Below are 18,164 nucleotides of genomic sequence, written 5' to 3' on the forward strand. Positions count from 1 at the left end.
TATTCTAAAATAAAATAAAAGAAGTCTAGTTCTATATGGATTTTACTTTTATTTTATTTTCCATCGTATTTTATTAAATAAGAATTCGGGTCACTTAATTCTAACAGATTTTCTATTCGTTCAACTAGTATATTTCTATTTTAGAAAGGATTTATTAACATCTTTTTTTTCTAATCCATCTTTTTATATTTTTAATATTCTGATTAGTTGTGAATCCTCCGTTGGCAGAAAAGTACATCTAGCGAAACGCGTTTTTACAAGCTCCTTACAAAAATGATCTATTTCCCTAATTAAAAAAAACAGCATGCTAATTTAGCGTAAAACCAAAATTTACCAATTTGAGGCTAGTGTTTTGCTAACTTACTTTGATACAAAGAAGAAAACCGGTGATAACGAAGGTATTTATTATTTGGCAACAATGAAATTCATCACTCAATATTAAATAAATCAAATTAATAACTAGATATTGAATTCGCCAGTTAATCTGTTTATAAAAAATTTATTAAAGGCTATTTTATTTGAAATTTTAGAAAATAAACGAATTTCTCAAAAAAAAAGTGTATACCATGTTTGTTAAGCCTTATTAAATAAGTTTAATATTGTTGAGAATTTCGAATTATGATTTGACGATTAAAGGTAACGAGCATTGATATAGGCGGTCATCTTTTATCTTTTTAAAATCCAAATATCATATTTCAATTTTATGTCTATTACAAATTTGACATTTTATTTCTATATATTAATTTTAAAAATTTAGTCCTTTAATTTTTAAATTTTAAATTTGAATCTAATTATAATTTTTTAATTTATTGATATAATATATTAAAATAAAAAAAACCTACTTAGTGACATTATAATTAACTTAAATTTAATAAAATAATTTATAAATTTATAAAAACTACAAAAACTTATAACATATTTTGCGATCGGCATAAATTTCCAAGTCTATAAAAATGGAAAATTAAATGACAGAAAATTGAATCAAGCAAGCAAAAAATAAAACTGTTAATAATCCAAATTAAAATTTACAAAACAAAAAGAATTGCTTGGACTATATTTACAGAAATGTACTTCAGATTAGTTTTCATCAATTCCCTGTTTCAAAATTCTTAGAAAGTAATGAAATGCATCTACATGAAGTGAATAAGTAGAAATAAGGGTATTTGAAATTTTAAGCTCCGATTTCGACAATCAACTCAGCAGCTGTGCCAGCAGCAGTGGCACCGCCAAGTCCGAGCAAAGCTATAGCCAGTTCTTCCTCATTCCACTGCCTCAATCCATTGCTCAGCCTTTTCAAAACATCAACATTGACATCCAAAACCCACTTGTGAGTGCAACCTACCATCAGGCTCACAAAACCAGTTACGTATGCACGCCAAGTGGCATAATCACATCCGAGCGATATTTTCCCATCTAATGCACTTGCAACAAATTCCAAGTGTGAGTCGAGAACTTTTGGTCGCCGTCTTGATTCTGGTGAGACTGAGTCCACACCCCATGCGAATGTACCACAAAGTACAGCAAAGTATGCAAGTGCATAACCCCTTAGCATGGAAACTACACCTCCAGGTTCCCCACGGTCCAGCTCAGGTGTATGGGCTGATATGAACCAAGAAGGTAATGTTTCTTTAATCAATGATTGGACTAAGCTTAATCCACCGGATAGCCAAACCAATGAAGCCCCAAGTGAAGCAGCAAGTTTGACTCGTGTCATTGCTGTTCCAAGAGAAACTTGGCCATATCTCAGTCCAAACGTCGTCTTTTTCAGCTTCTCCATTTTCTCCTGGGATAACCTACTGGCAATCTCTTTTACAGAAAACATTAAAAGAGAAACGATTTCTTCTGTCATAAACATGATATCTCTGATTGTTCGATGTGATCGTAAGTACATAATCCCTGGGGAAACCGGAGCCATTCCCCCTGAGAAATGAGAGCCAAATCCATGACCGAGGAGTGCACCCACTCCACCGTTGCTGCACATGATAGAAGGGCTTAATCCGAGAGTAGCCGTGAAGCAACTCCTAAGAAGCTGAACTACAGCATCGCTGTTGTGGTGGAAGACAGTACGGGCAGAAGAGAATACAAGGAAATCATTCCACCGCTTAACCTTCTGAGCCCATAGTGCAGATATGATGGGCATACATGGCCAAGGACAACTCCCACCTAGGGAACTCATTGCTGGGCCAAGTAATACAAGGGAGCGCTCAGAGGATTTATCAAGTTTATAGGTTATCGTGAGGCTAACGAGAGCAGCCAAGGGCAAAGGAAGCATAGCCGGAGAGCTTCCCCCTGTAAGCAAAAATAAGAGTGCATGACAGAATATTAGCTGACCAATCAGTCAAATCATAAAACTGCCTAATATGCTTGGCGTAAAATTCATTTTTCGGACATTTTTAAAATTGCAAGGACATGTAGGTTGATCCTCAATTTAGATGTCTCATTACATTTAAGATTCCGTCCAGCAATAAAAATTCTATCTTTACTTTCCTCTTTTTCTTTTCTTCTTAATTACATCTAAAAATACAGAAAAAGCAATTCAGTGGCCAGTATTATGGAAGCAACTTTTGTTCAAAAAGTCACTTCTGGGGATACAGATTGATAGAAAAAATATCATTGTCCACAAACTAATAATCGGAAAAGGAGAACAAACATAATGGTATAAAAATAATACCTGTTTCAAGGCTTGGGACATCAACACCAGTGGCAGCAATAAATTTTTTGATTTGTTGCAGAACGACGGATAAATTTGCCAAGGGACTAGGCCAATCTGTTCCATTCATAAAAACGGGCTTCCATATACCTCGTGTTACTTCAGCAGAGAAGTAGCTAATGATGGTTCCCAGGGTTGCCGGAAGGAAATCAGCAAGATCTTTGAGTCCTGAGATATTGCAGGCAAAAGAAAAGAATTATGTTGATATCTTGAAGAACAGGATATTACCATTTCTTTCATAAATTGATTACTGCAGAAGTCCAACACACACTGTTTATGGAAGATATACAATACCTTTTAGCAACTTAAGAAAGACTGTTCAATTAAGCTTGTGTGTGATTGTTTCGATTATGCAATACATAAACAGTTTGCGACAACTGCTATATACTACACTGCATTCCCATATTAGTTTTCAGATATCAATTTAGACTGTCAAACTAAATCCAGTATCATGCTTTAGAATAGGAAAAAACTTGCAATCGAGCGACGTTAAACTTCTTCAGAATACCAGCAATTACTTGTAAGGGTCAATTTACAAAATTACATTTGACCCCAATGGATCACAAAGAAGCATATAAAACTCATATTCAAAAAGTAATTCCTATATCAAGAAAAAAAAAAGGAAATTCCAGAAATGTCACTCCAGCATTCGCATGATGTGAGATTGAACCCACTTTTAACTTGACAATAAGATATGATATCAGTCTATTCCTATATAAGCTCTTCGTACACTAATACCAGATCCTGCTATACCTCTACCAATATTGTTTTCCATGCATATATTTACTTTCTATGTTTCTCCAACTCCTAATTTTTCTTGAATCATGTCCGGAACTTACAACTGGGTCTAAGTTACGTGGCTTACTTTTAAGCCAAGAGAAAGGTCAAACCTGTTGCCAGTTCACGGGGTGCGATTCTTCCATGGGCACAGGCTGTCAGCGCTGCATCAAGCACATAGGGAGCTCCTTCCAGGATATCCCATGCTGGCACTTTTAGTCTTGCCAAGATATCCTCAGCTCCAGATGCAGAAGAACTACTACTTCCGGAAGTTGTAGAAGTTGAAGACTGAGCAGCCCTGCCTATCTTCCGAAACATCATATTGAGGAGTGCATCAACAATCTGATGAACAGTGGTCCCTTGTACAAGCCCTGATAGGGTCGAAGCAATGCATTTTTGATGCTGCCGGTACCAGCGTTTTAACTTGGGAAAGGAATCCATAAAAATGGGTTCCATACAGAAGTTTAAAATTTTTGACATTCTTCTAATTTTCAAACGATCCTTCGCTGATTTGCCAAAAGCTGATAATTTAGAGTTTCTAACCAACAACAGATAATCAGGACTTCGTTCAGATCCCACTGGTGTTGCATCTCTCATCACATGTTCAACAGGTGGATGATCAAACTTCCATAACATCAGTAGAATAGTGAATGCATTGCTGAAAACCGCATGACTAGTCAGTTCTTCCCCCGTTGGAAGAGTCCACGAAACATTGGGAGCAGTTGACCCGAAAACCTCACAAAGGGGCATCAATGCACCAGCGAGTAGGGGAACCTGATATCAAATAGCATCAATGAGTAGAGCACATAGGATTTCACATTGTGGATATGTGCCACAAAGGTGCTTCATTATTCACATAACGTATTTATCTCTTTTAAAGCAGAAAGCAACAGCTTCTAATTCTTAGTTATCAAAGTTACATCTAAATCCCCACAGTTATACACAGACTGCAGAAAATCTAGGGTTGGCAAAATTACCCAAACCTGTTGGCTCCAATGAACCCCGACCCTATAGGGAGTTTTTTCCTTTTGGAAACCGGGTTCAGGGGCAAGGCGGGCTTTTACATTAACATTTACTGGATGGAGTCCAAGGTGGTTTTAGATCAAAATGTCCCCACCCTGGGAAAATTACTAAAAGGCCTTCTTTTTAGTTTATAACTAATTTTATAATTCAATCATTATTTGTGAGATTTTATAACATTAATTAGGTTTAGTTCTGTAAAAATTAATATCATAAATAGCATTATGTAAAATTTATGGGCAGGCAAAGGTCGGGGTCAAGGGATATATTTTCTATTCAAGGTCGAGGAGGGAGTTGATGTGTTATATTATTTGATGCAGCTTGCGTATATATACTTAAAAAGTTGGGTTAGAGTCAGGGCAAGCAAAAAAAACTGCCTCGCTCCACCTTGTTGCCGTCCCTAAGAAAAACCATATGCAACTCATTTGCAATATATGATAGCAGGGTCTTTTCAGAAAACTCATTCAAAAAATGGCTCCACGGACCTTTCTTCAATTCACAAGGCACATAAGAATATTCCAATATAAGCCAGCTGAAAACACAAATCATGAAAAATAAAGCGCACCATGCCATGTAAAGAGAAGATCTGGATGCAATCTACAGGTGATATTCCAACAAGAAGAACATTAAAAAATGGGGCATATCTGATCAAATGGCTCTCACTCCCAGAATAGTCAGCAGGAACTGGTGGCGACAACAAACTTATAATGAAGAGAACAACTTGTTCCTACAAGGAGTTAGACCAACATAAGCCCCATAAATGGCACAAATAGAAGAAAATATAAAGGGGGAAAGTGGATAACCAAACTTGTGAAGCACTTAAGAATGAGTAATGCACACTGTATGAAGTGACCTACTGCAAATTACCTGTATATTCCAACCACGCACTAGAGATGCCCCACAAAGAATGCTAGCAGCAGATATCTTCTCATCATCCGAACCTTTGGTTGCAATCTCGTATATTTTCTCGATCTCTGGTAAGCTTCCATCAAATCCATGAGCTTAAATTCAGTTGCCTTAGGACTGGGTAAATTTACAAAAAAGAGCATCTCATATACCTGGCTTCAGGAAAAAGAATGCCATAACTGAAGACCAGGTCATAGCCAATAGATTACTCTGATTCTACAGTTAATCAGTTGAGATACTTAAAATCCCCACTCCCACTCCCACCCACCCAACCCCATCTCACCCCAACATGGACACATTACCATACATTAATGAGATACGCATAGCTGCCATGCAGATATGCATTTCCAATTTCTCTTTGAATGTATTTATTTTTAAACATATCGTGTTTGTGCATAGGAAACTTATCGTACAGAAATAGAAAGAGAAAATATATGATGAATATTGTAGCATCATCAAACAAGCAGAGCAAAACGGGGAAAAAATGCTAATGTGCGCAATAACTGGAAATAGTATTAAACCCACATTTCTGATGCCCAACTCATACGCTGTACATAGTAACTATAAGGTATAATAATATAACTGACTTGTTGACATCTTTCAACCATCCAATTCAAAAGCTCTCACATTCAGAAAAGCAAAAAGAATGGCCATTGGTGAAAAAAAAGCATATATTTAAATTTAAAAAAAAAAAAAAACCAATTCTAGTGAAGCCAAAAAGGCATTCAGATAAAATCAATGGTACAAGAAACTCTCAAAAAAAAAAACCATGCACTCTTTTTTTAGATATAAGAAAATAATAAAAAATTAATACATGAATGATGTCGATGACAACTCTAACAAGGATAGTATTAGGGTTCAGAATGATGTTTCTGTCATCGGCCCCATCTTAGTGCTTTAATTAAGCAACCAAGCCAACTACCCTCCCCTTTCAGTAAAGCAAAGACGAAAGTAAAAATATCTAAAGAAGAAACATCATGTTGCAGCATACCTAGAAGCCGGAGTAGCAACCAACGCATTTATCAACGTAGGAGTTAGAGGGGATCCTTTCATCAACGACGACCAACCAGGCACTTGACTAGGAACACTATGGGGTATATTAGCACGTACATTTACATAGCCTGGCCAGAGATATGCTGACGTGTCCAATAGATTTCTGGAAATACAAGCCTCAATAATCAGATGCCGCAAGTTTCCAGCTGCAAGAAATACATAATAGTGTAAAATAGACCAGAAGTGAGAATATTGCACATGAGATTAGGGGAAAGCATTAGGTGGGGGAAAAAGCAAAATCTAAGGAAACAGCTACAAGCAGACAGCAGAGAATTAGAAAATGGGACCAAAAAATCTGTCTGAAATGAATGGAGAGAAAATATCAACAAAATTTTCAGAAACTAAATCTAATATCTAGAAAGAGAAAAAGAGAGCTTTCAATAATTATGCTCTTATATAGAGGAGGGAAAGTTCACAATATTTTGAAATAATAAAAATAGTAACTAGCACTGTTCCGTGTGTACTTCTGATTAGGAATCTGCACTTAAGTCAACTTATGCAAGAACTCAAAACAACCTTATAATTAACTTGTACAGGAACTCATCTCAAAAAAGACTTAAATAGATAGGTAACTTCATATCAAAAACGAAGGATAACAGTGCTTACAGCAATTCATGGGCATGTCATTAATGCTCATGCACTCATAGTATCCATTGCCAACTGTGAGACCAGAATGAAACATGATTGCTTTGGCAGCAGCCTGGTTGGCTACTGAACAAACTGCTTGAGGTGGAGTCAATAAAGCCTCATAATCGCCCAACATCTGTAAGCTGGATATTAAACCCTTACGACATCTTCCCATGGTTTGCTTCTCTTTTGTTGGATTCGACGCACTACAATCAGTTTCATCAATCAACTCACTTTCCTCTTCCTCAACAATATTGGCCACCACAAGCGTGGTGATAGACAATAACATGCACAAGCAGGTATCGAGGCGAGGTACAGGACCCTCAATAATGTCCCTTTCCTATGAAACAAATAGGATAGAAAGGAAAGACAGATCAGTTTAAATACATGAAATACTTGGGAAATGAATATCAAAGCATAATTTGTTTTATATCAAAAACATGTGTGCTTCTCTGAAACATACTAAGCCTTTGACAAACCAACTTTACTGATAATGAACCAATCATTTCTCAATATCGTTTCTTCTAGTAGACAGCATTATTATAATATCCTAGTATTTCCCGAGAATATGTATATTACTTACTTGTTTGTCACAACAAGTCTCGTAAAATTGCCTCAGAAATTGACAAGAGTACAAGACCAAAACAGAGAACCAAATTTAGAGTTGCTTTAAAGCAGAAAGTCCAAAGCCACAACAACAAAGATTGTTTACCTGCAGTATACACACACTAATCCATCTGGATACATGTAAGCATATATGTTGTATCATACATACACATAGACCGGACAACTTTGGACACAATATGATTACATGACATAAAAAAGAAACTAAAACATGACATGACATTTATACACGAATGTCTCAGAATCTATATGAAATGAATTATTAACATATCAAAAGTTGTAGAAATGCAAAACCTTAAACATGATTATGACATGTGAAAATATATATAAACACGAGAATGCACCAATTGCCAGGTCTACATATACACAAAAACACATACATATATATATGTACTTCTGTATGTATATTTGGCATCAGTAAATGAAGCGAAGAATGATTACCCTAGGTCAACAAGAGCTCAACTGAGTTTGCACAAATTCTTACCCTTTGAACAAGCCTCAAAGCTGCAATCCATAGACCTAGAAATGTATCGTGCCATGTTGTACCATTGACTGCTTGTAAAGCCTTTACTAAACCTGCAAAGTTTACTCTGCCTTAATAAGATGATTGAGAAACTAGAATCTTTTCTGTTTCAAATAAAGAGATGAATTGAGTGTCCGAGGCAAGTATTAACGAGTACCAGCAAGTCTATCAATAGCACCACTTGCAGCCACCTGGGGTCCAGCCATAGCATCCTCAAGAAACATATCAATAGGAAGCCAAAGTGCAGATGGACTAGTTCCGTGCCACTGACCAGATGGAGATGTTAGGGACCCATCGCCCATAACAGCATGTAACGCTTGTTGAGATATTCTTTTACATTCTCTAGATAGAACGTTATGTGTATCAGATGTCAGCTGCAGAAGGTTCTCTGGTGTAATATGTTTTGAATTTCTCAATTCCACTGACTTTGCTGCAAGAACTCTTAATTGCTGAATGAAAGCTTCCCAATGTGATGGCCTAAGAAGAGTAACAGAATATAAATGTTAGTCACATCTTACTATCAACTCAAAGCATTACCCAGGGCCCCACCCAACTTCAGTAAATCAAAATCTACACTAAAGGCGCTAAATGAATGGCTATTTTTTTTCTCATTTGTCTCTTATTCATAAGGTATAACTAGCACCATAATCCCTCAACAGAAAGAAAAATTAATAACAGATATAAGGTCTTACATGTTTCTTCGTGCCAAGAAAAGAATCCTAGAAGTCACTTTATTTTGCAGAAATTCCCCAATTATCTCAATAGCTATCATAGTATTTCCTTTATACAGCACATCATGGTGTGCACTTCTCGTCTCATTAAAGTTGTCAGCGGTATCTATTTCCATGTCTTGAGTTACAGTGGGCCATATAGATCTCTTTTCTGGTGTAAGTTCCAGTAACCCTTCATCATCTAGTGAAGCATCAAGCAGTTGCCATACAATTGAAAAAACAAATTCAACTAGAAGCAGACCAGGTTCAGACACTTGAACACCAAATATCAGGGAAAGATGTAGAACATCATCTATTGATTTCATAATCCTGTAATTTCAATGAAACTTGCTTTAATACATATTTCAAGTGTCTCCAAAAAGATATGAAAGCAAAGGCAAAGGTAGAGAAGTTTATACAATCAGATCAAACCATTCATGAACTAGAAGTTGATGTGAATTTAGGTTTCATTATTTTGGCACATATGACATAGTTTTCTTTAATACAATTTAGCTAATAATGTCTTCAAAGAGGGAAAAAATGTAAAAAGTCTTAACTGATCTTAGATTTTATTTTAACCAATAAAGAGGTAACACGAATGGCAACCCATAAACAAACTATACTTTTAAGGAAACAAAAAAACGGGGGTGAAACTGAAAGTTACTTTTGATAATTTTGCCCATTGATTTGACATTTAAGTGGAAAGGCATGTCTCCTAAGGAGTTCCATGTAAAGCCGATATGCTGTAGGATGAAACTTACGCTTTGGAATGACCCTGTCATAGAAATCAAATGTCAGTTTCAATAAATGAAATAACATATGAATAGGCACCTTCCGACAAAAATCATGATCTCACCAGCCACCCCATTGCTAAACAATATTTGCAGGTGGAAGACCTAAATGTTTTGCCCAAAAACTAAATTATAGCTATTTAGTGATTGCATTCTAACATAAAATTCCAATCAAGCAGAAAATTTCTTCAGAACCAAAAAGGGAATAAAAACAACAACAATAAAAATCCACCAGAAAAGCACAATATTGTAAGATGCCTCAAACTTTGGTCACTCACAAGCAAATAGGATTAAAAATAAAATGTTTAAACTAGCCATTAAAAGAAAGAAAAACAGAACCAAATAATATATTTAAGTATTTAACCTTTGTTGAAGAAACATCATAGTGACTTAATTTTCTTAAAAATATTGGCCTTTTTCATTTTGGTATTTGAATTAAGTAATGCGAAGAAAAAACATAGAAATACAGAATGAAACAAAAAAACAGTTGCGACGCATGCATCCTTCAAATGATGAGCACATATCCGCCATAAAAACTGAACCTAGCTACACCTCAGCACCACCTTCAACTTCCCCATGTATGCATGCATACATGTACACACACAAACATACAAAAAGCTGTAATCATCTTTTAGACTTTTACACCAGCAATGGAGTTTAAAACAAAATCATATTAGGCAACTAGGGGCAGTGTGTGAGAAGCAAAATTATAACAGATTCCTACACGAAACAGGGGTCAACAGAATCAACAGCATCCTGTATTCATCTGAACTGTTAAGAGTTCTATTGTGTTTAAAAATAAAAAATCAACTAAGGCCTACAAAAGATCGATACTATCAACTCAAAAACCAAAACCAAATACAAGTCACCAACAACAAAATCAAACACAAAAATGCCCCCATAAGAGAAAAAAAACCAAACAATATAGTCACAAATATCATCAATTGTAACCAGACAAATAGGTAAAGTAATAAGAAGCTCGATGTCCTTTATCTCGATTTCGAGTCATGGAGGAAATAGGTGTCGAGAGCTTTTCCGGTCTGAGCCGGCTCGACTCGGATACCGAGGCCTTAGACCATATATTCTAAAACCAAACTTCTAGAGAAGGGAAACGGACCTCGTAGAGAGAAGGGCAAGAACGAGCATAGGAGGGACGAAATTGGCAGTCAAGGCCTTCTCCAGGAACTTCCACGTAATGGGCAAGTGATTATCCCAGCAGATGTGAGAAACAAGAAGATGAGCCAGGTCGATCGAAGGCAATGAAACCCCAGCTGAGTTAAGCCTAGAACTGAGTTGAACCGCCCAAACAAGTGGGTCACTGTTCTTGTCCTGAGCAGATTTAGTCTGCTCCAGAACTGATTCCCATACCGGACCAACCTCCATGAAAGCTGCCGGAGCAAGGTGGTGGTCGGAGATTTGATTATAGTAGCGTTTAGAGTGCACTAGGTCGAGTAGAGAGCGTTGACTCAAGAAGTCTCCGTTGTCCCTTTAAACCTCGGGACAAATATCAACTATGGGGATCGCCATGATTGAAGAAACTAGAACTTCGTAAATCAAAGCAGGGGAGGGTCTTTCTTTATTTTTTTTGTTTTACATATGTGAAAAACAGTGAAAGGGATTTGTTATTGTTTTTGACTCAATTAAAGCCTTTTTAAGGGGACAGTCAATTTTGGGGGCTGCTTGTTTTCCCATGCATCTCTTCCCCTTTGGTATAACGTGGGTTTCAACCATGTTTTAAAAACCGAAAATGTGACCCAACTATTTTCGGTTTAACCTATTCCACTATAAATCCAATAATGATAAATTAAATAATTTATAATAAATTTAAAAAATCAAATAAATTAATTCAATTTTTTATTATTAACCAATTTTCAATCCAATCGATTTGACTTATCATCGATTCACCTTCATAATCCAACCCTTAAATCTACTCCACCCATTTAAAATTATTCATTAAGCCATCTAATTCAACTATTGACTAGATCTTATCAGAGATGTTATATCACCTCTACTAGTCCCCTATACGTGTTTCTAACAAGCGAACTACAAACTACACATGTGTCTCTTCCAATTAAACCTTAAACCACTATCAATAACGTGACAAACTCTTGCTAGATCACATTACCTTTGCTTAACCCATAATTATCTTAACATGCCATATCCTTGATTTAAAACATTACATCAGCATCATTGTGAAAGGACAAGATATAACCCCATTGTCAATAAACTCAAGATACGTGAATGTTTCTATTCTCCACAACACCTGAGAGAAAAAGAGACCAAGACACTTTAATACCTTGACTTCCTATCAACCTAACCCAATACTTCTTCCATCCATCTCCTTCCTTACCAACATCATGCAGCTTCTCGCCCTAACCCGTAGTGAATCTGAATCACCACAACTGTCACCTCGTCGATGTTACTTGTCAACAAGAGACTATCCTTCAAATTTAATTACAAAGTGTAGAAATATTATTCTTGACAATATGATCTGAACTGAAAATTTATGAAATCTAAGAACATGGATTACTAACAATGAAATGTATATGTAAAGTGGTAAGCACTTCGGGTGTCCAAATGTTCCCTAGGACGTCAATCCTTGAAAAGCACAGACACAGACATCAGTAATCAAAGTAACACCAACAAGTACTACAAATGACCAAACATACAGATATATAATATATTTATATATTTATATATTTATATATGGAAATACAAAGCAAACAAAACAATGGACATCAAATGGAAAGCTACATTTACATCTCTCAAAAGTACACCAACAGTGGAAAAAAATTTCCTAGTCCTAGAGAATTATATTTTTGCTCCTCTTTTTTTAAAGGGTTCACAACTACAGAGACAGATGGGAACAGTAGTAGTCAGCCGCTGCAAACTATAGTCGTTGCTTGACCCGCCTACCATTGGCATCACTTCCGTCAAGGATGGCTTCGTTCCCATGCCTGCATACAATCACTGAGTGCTCGTTGACTCTAGCCACATGCTCCAACAGCTCGGTCAAGACAGACGGGCAACTTTCCTTTAAGTACTCGAAACCGTCAGTCTGCATTACAGCTGCAAAACATGAAAAAGAAAATGGGTCAAGAAACAGTTACAAAAAAAGAGATTGATCTTTATTGAACATACGAGGAACAGCGCATGAAACAATAATAATAATGGAATTGCATTTAGCAGTAGCATTTATAACTCATAACATCACAACACATCTTTAAAAAAGAAAGGCCAAACCTATTTATACTTTCCAACAAACTCCTGTGTGGAATTGAAAAGTAAGGCAACATAATTAAGGAGTTACAAATGACTTGCTATACTTCAATCTAGAAACCCTGTCATCAATTAGGTTGCATGCAGTATGCAGCGATGAAACAGCGAAAACCAGTTTGACCTCCATGTCGTCAGTTTAACTGGTTCAACTTGATAATTCAATTAAAATATAAATTTAATATCAAATATATCATTTTAATATTAAATTACTATTAAATAAAGAGACTAGTGATAAAAATATGCATTTTGTTTAATGGCACGGCCATTAATATATGAATAAGAGGTTAAAATTTCAAATTTCATCACTGCCATACATAGCTTTAACAAAAGAAAATTAGAACTGCTATTTCACCAGGTTTTTAACTGGTTCAACCAGTTCATAGGCAGTTCAATGGATCCCCAGTTCTTGATTATGTTCCAGACTGGACAGACCAACAGTTCCCAGTTGATCCGGCTGGTTCAATCCAGGTTTTTCATCATGGTGGGCAGTCCTTAATTTCAATGATTTCATATTAAGAAACAAAGAACCTTGGGAATTGTCCACCTGATAATTAGCCTAATCAAATAAAATTTTCCTGCTAAAATAATATCCATACCATAACAAAATCTTGCCACAACATTGATGTAAATAAATATCAAAGCAAAAAATGATCCACCTCTAAGATTTTCTGGCATCGCAACAAACTTGAGACACACAGCTTTCAGCTGGAAACAATGGTGCTGCTCCGCCAAGGCTAATGTAGTTGCCACAGTGTTAATGGTAACATCCTCACAAAGATTGGCCTCACAGAGTAATCTCAGCCTATCAAGCCCATACCTATCTGCAGCGGCAAGCAGGTGCTGAGACATCAAAGCAGAGGCCCACTTTGAGTTGAGACCAGTGAGCTCTTGCATGTCAGGTAGAGAATCCCAGTATATAAAGTGAAGTAAGGCCTGAAAAGTACAAAATTGGACAAAGAGATGGAAAGAGTATCAGTAAACATTACTGATGAATGCATAATTATTAATGGTTGACTTGCTCTAGCTTGATGAGTTAATGGAGGAAGACTTCAAATACAGAATGAATATCATGATTTTTCAGAAATGAACAGTCATGAGTTAAGTATTATCATGTACAAACACATGTTACATTAAGCAAAAAAGAGCTTAAGACAGTACATGCCACAATCCTGACTTCAAAAGTATAGCACCAGCCAACCCTATCATAAAGGCTCTAGTAAGAAGTTCTCAGTGACTAATTGCTGGCATCAGGTTTGCTACCAATGGCAAGTTGATATCATAGATCCGAGGACAGTTCACATTATCCATAGCAAGTTCACAGTTTGATGCCATGCATCCATTGCTGGTCAATTATCAAGGATAAGAAGTAGTAGCATGAAATTTTGTCCAATATAAGAAGAGAGCGATTTGCACTGAACCTTGAAAACAGGAGCTTCCATATCTTCAATTTTTATTTGCTTCGTATTCTGATCCTTCATCGGTCCAAAAAGTTGTGCCCTAAACACAGGAGAACGAGCAGCAAGTACCAACTTGTGGGCATGAATGACTTCCCCATCAACCTCAAAGCTTACATCAGTTCCCTTTCCACTTTCTAGTAGTTTCCCAAAATGACGACTGATGTTGGAAGGTGTAACAGCTATGGAGTAGATCTTAGGACCCTCTGTGTGTGACTTAACAACACCAACACTACAGTGAACCGAGAGGCAATCATCTTTGAGGTAGTCCGACTGCTCCAGTAGAGTTCTTTTGAAAAATCGTTTATATCCCCTGCAGAAGATCAAACTAATTACTCCAACACTCACCAGTATTTATCATATAGCGTGAGAAATAAGGGAAACGAATAAATCACGCTTCTTTTTGCTCATTTTTCAGGTGAAACACTGGAGAAGGGGTCAGACCCTGGAACTTAATAAATTCCCCAATACAGGGAGCTAAGAACCCATGGACCTAGTGGCTAAGCCTAAATTCTGATATATCACAACCCACAAATGTCTTATTAGCATTTTTTGCCTAGTTAGTTAAGGTCAGGCATGATAAGATCAAAGTACTATAATCAAGAGTTGCATGTTACAAGAGTTACTCAATCACTCTAGCGCTAATGCTATTGTGTATGTCTTTAGGGGATCATGTCTTACTTGATAGTCACCGAATGCTTTATGATGACCAAAAAAAACACAAGCTACTACTAGTTTAAACTGTAGTGATATCAATCATAGTAAAAAGCAGAAATAAGCATAGCTTCAGGTAACAATCCTCCTAGACAAATAATCATAATGGAGGAAATGTGCAAAACACACCACCACCAACAACAACAAATCAAAACTTAACACTCTAACATTCAACATTCAGTGACAATATTCAATAATTGACTTTTTCTTTCTCCTTACTAATCCAAACAACCTCTTCTCAAAACAGAATGTAGAATTTTATACTAAAACATTTATTTCTAAATGAATTTAAATTCACACTGTCATGGGTCTTAATGAGAAAAGGAAAAACAAAATAATAAAAATTATAAAGGAAATTTTAAAAAATAAATAATAGCAGTGAAGGTTAACCAGGAAGCTAGTGAACAGGTAATGACTAATGAGCAAACCATATCGCATTTGCATGTACCATAGAATAATGGTGAATAACATTAAGAGCAACAACCACTTTTAGCATATGTCCGGTCCATTATTTGCAAGCCACCCTAACTTCTTTTGATGTCAAAGAGTATGTCACCAGAGAGAAGCTCATTATTCCATATTACCCAAACCCGGCAACTCCTTTTTTTTTTTTTTTTCAAGATATTCTACATTTATACAACTTTTGACAAGCACATAACTTACTGTATATAGATTTAGACATATTTCTGAATTCGGGTCATGTTCTAGTATAGTGTATACTTGAGTCGAATGCCAGGTCTAATTTCCCCCTATTATGTAGCTATTATATGTACTATACAGGCAACACACTTGTTATACAAACATCCGAGCTCCCTAAAAATCAACAAGTTCAATCAACGAAACAAGAGATGACCCCGGATCCAGCCCTTGAATAACAAAGTCAATCAGCGAATTATAATGTTGAAACACAAGAACCACAAGCAAACATCATGAAGTTCTTACTATGCAGCAATACACTTGAACCCCATTAACTATCACAACAGAAGAACCACGATTATCAAATCAAACCCCAAATTCCACCAAACTTCGAACAAGAAAATTCTATTCCAAACCCCAAATCAAAGGCCAATGCACCAAAAACAAAAGAGAAAAAGAAAAAATGGGAACACTTACCACATGCTGCCGCGATACTTAAGTGTGTAAGGCCCACTCTCAAGCGTCCTCCCAAAATGGCTATGCACCTTATGCCGTTCTTTCCCGCTTTGATCCAAGAGCGTGAGCTCAAAAAGCGCCCTTACATCGGTCCCCTCGCTTGCCAAAGCAATGAACAATGAAACGTAGGTGGCATTATCTTCGGGGCTCTTTCCATCGGGATAAAAATAGATCGCCCACAAATATCCACCCACCATGAACGTGTCGGAAGCTATGTATTTTCCGATCCCCAAACCTTTAGACAACGAATACCCCGTGATCTTGAACTGGTGAGACCCATTCACTGTCTCCGTCACCGACGTCGAAGTCGTTGTCGTGCTAACGGAGGAGGCCGACGACGAGGATGGCTTCGATGCTTCCAATAGAACCTTCCCCATATGCCCCCCAAGAAAATTCTAATTTCCTTAAACCTGAAATTGGGCTTTAAAATTCCCTTCTTAATTAATATCGAAAAGGATTTTCTCGGGAAAAGGGAGGGTTTTATTGAGAAAATTGGGGGTTCTTTTGATTTTGTGATATTGGGAGGGTGAATTTCTAGGGTTTCGGGCAGAGACAATTGAGAGAAGGGAGAATGATAATGATTGAAGATGATATCTTTATTTGAGCTTTTTTCCTGAATAATAAAATAATTCTTTTATTCCTTTCCCAATATATACATATTAATATTAATCTATTTATTTAAATTCTTTTTTTATCTTTACAATCTTATCGAGGAAGGGAACCCTGCACCTTGAAGTTCCAATAAAAAGCTTTAGGCCTAGTGCTTTGGGGAATGCTTCTCGACATTTATGAGTCTAAATTTGATTGAAAATGGTGATAGGAATACAGCTTTATTTCCTAAAGGAGAAAGATAAATTAGACTGAAGATCCTAATGGCAATTCGCAAGATGAACTTTCTAAAATAATATCAATGTGGTCTATGAGATTCAACACTCGATGAAGAAGAAACAAACAAGGCAGCATAGTTCTTTTGATTTAAAATTAGACATGAAGAGTGGAGTGATATTTTATCGAAGAAATGAGATTGAACTTTGATTTTTTTAAAAATTACATTGAACTGTTAAATTTATAATGAGTGTGTTAATTTGGTGACGATGACATATATAGTGATTATTAATTAAAGAGCTAACAATAATATCACTTCAACTCGAGAATTGGGAGAAGGAAATCCATTAAGCTCATATTGTTTCTAATTTGCAATGAAATGTTTTCAAAACTTTTGAAACTTGCTAATCAAGGAAGTGTTTGTAGGGAACGACAGTATGTAGAGATCCTCGATTATTCATTTATTTTTTTCGTCGATAACAATATTATTTTTGAAGAGGCATTACTAATGGGGCTTTTATTGTGAAATAAAATATTAGAAATGTGAGGCATGTTCGGATCAATGTATTAATTTTGAGAAGTCATCAATCAATTTTGGCTCCAATGTGAATATGATCTATGGAGAGAGAGGGGCATATATATTAAGTGTTTGAAGTATTAGCAACCTTAAACATTACTTAAATCTCTTTATTATGGTGGGATGGAACAAAAAATTTACCTTTTAGAGTTTTATAGATAAAGTTCATAACTAAATTTGTAATTGGAACTCCGGAACACTATTTAATAAGACAAAAAAAAATCATTGTCATTTTTACAAACTATTTCAATGTGTGCAATGTCTTATTTAAGGAACTTGAAGCAATTATCTGACAAAAATCTCAAGGGGAACATGGGATTCACTAGTGTTTTAAGCCTGTCTTGTGTGAATTAAAGGAATGTTGGGGAATGAGTTTTGGTGATTTAAGTTTAATATTGCCCTACTTGCTAAATAACAGTGAA

At 36.2% G+C, this 18,164-nt stretch overlaps 2 protein-coding genes across 2 annotated transcripts; both read right to left on the bottom strand.

Moving 5' to 3' along the window:
* Positions 1–976: 976 nt before the first annotated feature.
* On the bottom strand, positions 977–11,465 carry LOC108469904 (mediator of RNA polymerase II transcription subunit 33B-like). The gene is made up of 12 exons (XM_017771013.2): positions 10,859–11,465; positions 9,615–9,725; positions 8,933–9,280; positions 8,398–8,717; positions 8,202–8,293; positions 7,073–7,433; positions 6,405–6,612; positions 5,375–5,489; positions 5,073–5,234; positions 3,601–4,261; positions 2,672–2,878; positions 977–2,289 (listed from the first exon to the last, which is right to left on the bottom strand). Exons 1-12 carry the CDS (start codon positions 11,122–11,124, stop codon positions 1,172–1,174), a joined length of 3,969 nt encoding a protein of 1,322 aa, XP_017626502.1. The 5' UTR covers positions 11,125–11,465; the 3' UTR covers positions 977–1,171.
* A 779-nt stretch (positions 11,466–12,244) lies between these two features.
* On the bottom strand, positions 12,245–17,081 carry LOC108470059 (BTB/POZ and MATH domain-containing protein 2-like). The gene is made up of 4 exons (XM_017771247.2): positions 16,302–17,081; positions 14,439–14,787; positions 13,677–13,953; positions 12,245–12,810 (listed from the first exon to the last, which is right to left on the bottom strand). Exons 1-4 carry the CDS (start codon positions 16,715–16,717, stop codon positions 12,632–12,634), a joined length of 1,221 nt encoding a protein of 406 aa, XP_017626736.1. The 5' UTR covers positions 16,718–17,081; the 3' UTR covers positions 12,245–12,631.
* Between the last annotated feature and the right edge of the window lie 1,083 nt (positions 17,082–18,164).

This window comes from Gossypium arboreum, chromosome 8 (genome assembly GCF_025698485.1).
Source record: "Gossypium arboreum isolate Shixiya-1 chromosome 8, ASM2569848v2, whole genome shotgun sequence".
Lineage (NCBI taxonomy): Eukaryota > Viridiplantae > Streptophyta > Magnoliopsida > Malvales > Malvaceae > Gossypium > Gossypium arboreum.

Coding starts and splice junctions, on each gene's coding strand:
- LOC108470059 (XM_017771247.2), bottom strand. CDS start 16,717: ATGGGGAAGGTTCTATTGGAAGCATCGAAGCCATCCTCGTCGTCGGCC. Junction 14,788..16,301: donor AAGTATCGCGGCAGCATGTG/GTAAGTGTTCCC, acceptor GATCTTCTGCAG/GGGATATAAACGATTTTTCA. Junction 12,811..13,676: donor GATGCCAGAAAATCTTAGAG/GTGGATCATTTT, acceptor CATGTTTTGCAG/CTGTAATGCAGACTGACGGT.
- LOC108469904 (XM_017771013.2), bottom strand. CDS start 11,124: ATGGAGGTTGGTCCGGTATGGGAATCAGTTCTGGAGCAGACTAAATCT. Junction 8,294..8,397: donor TGCTATTGATAGACTTGCTG/GTACTCGTTAAT, acceptor TAAACTTTGCAG/GTTTAGTAAAGGCTTTACAA. Junction 6,613..7,072: donor TGACATGCCCATGAATTGCT/GTAAGCACTGTT, acceptor TATTTCTTGCAG/CTGGAAACTTGCGGCATCTG.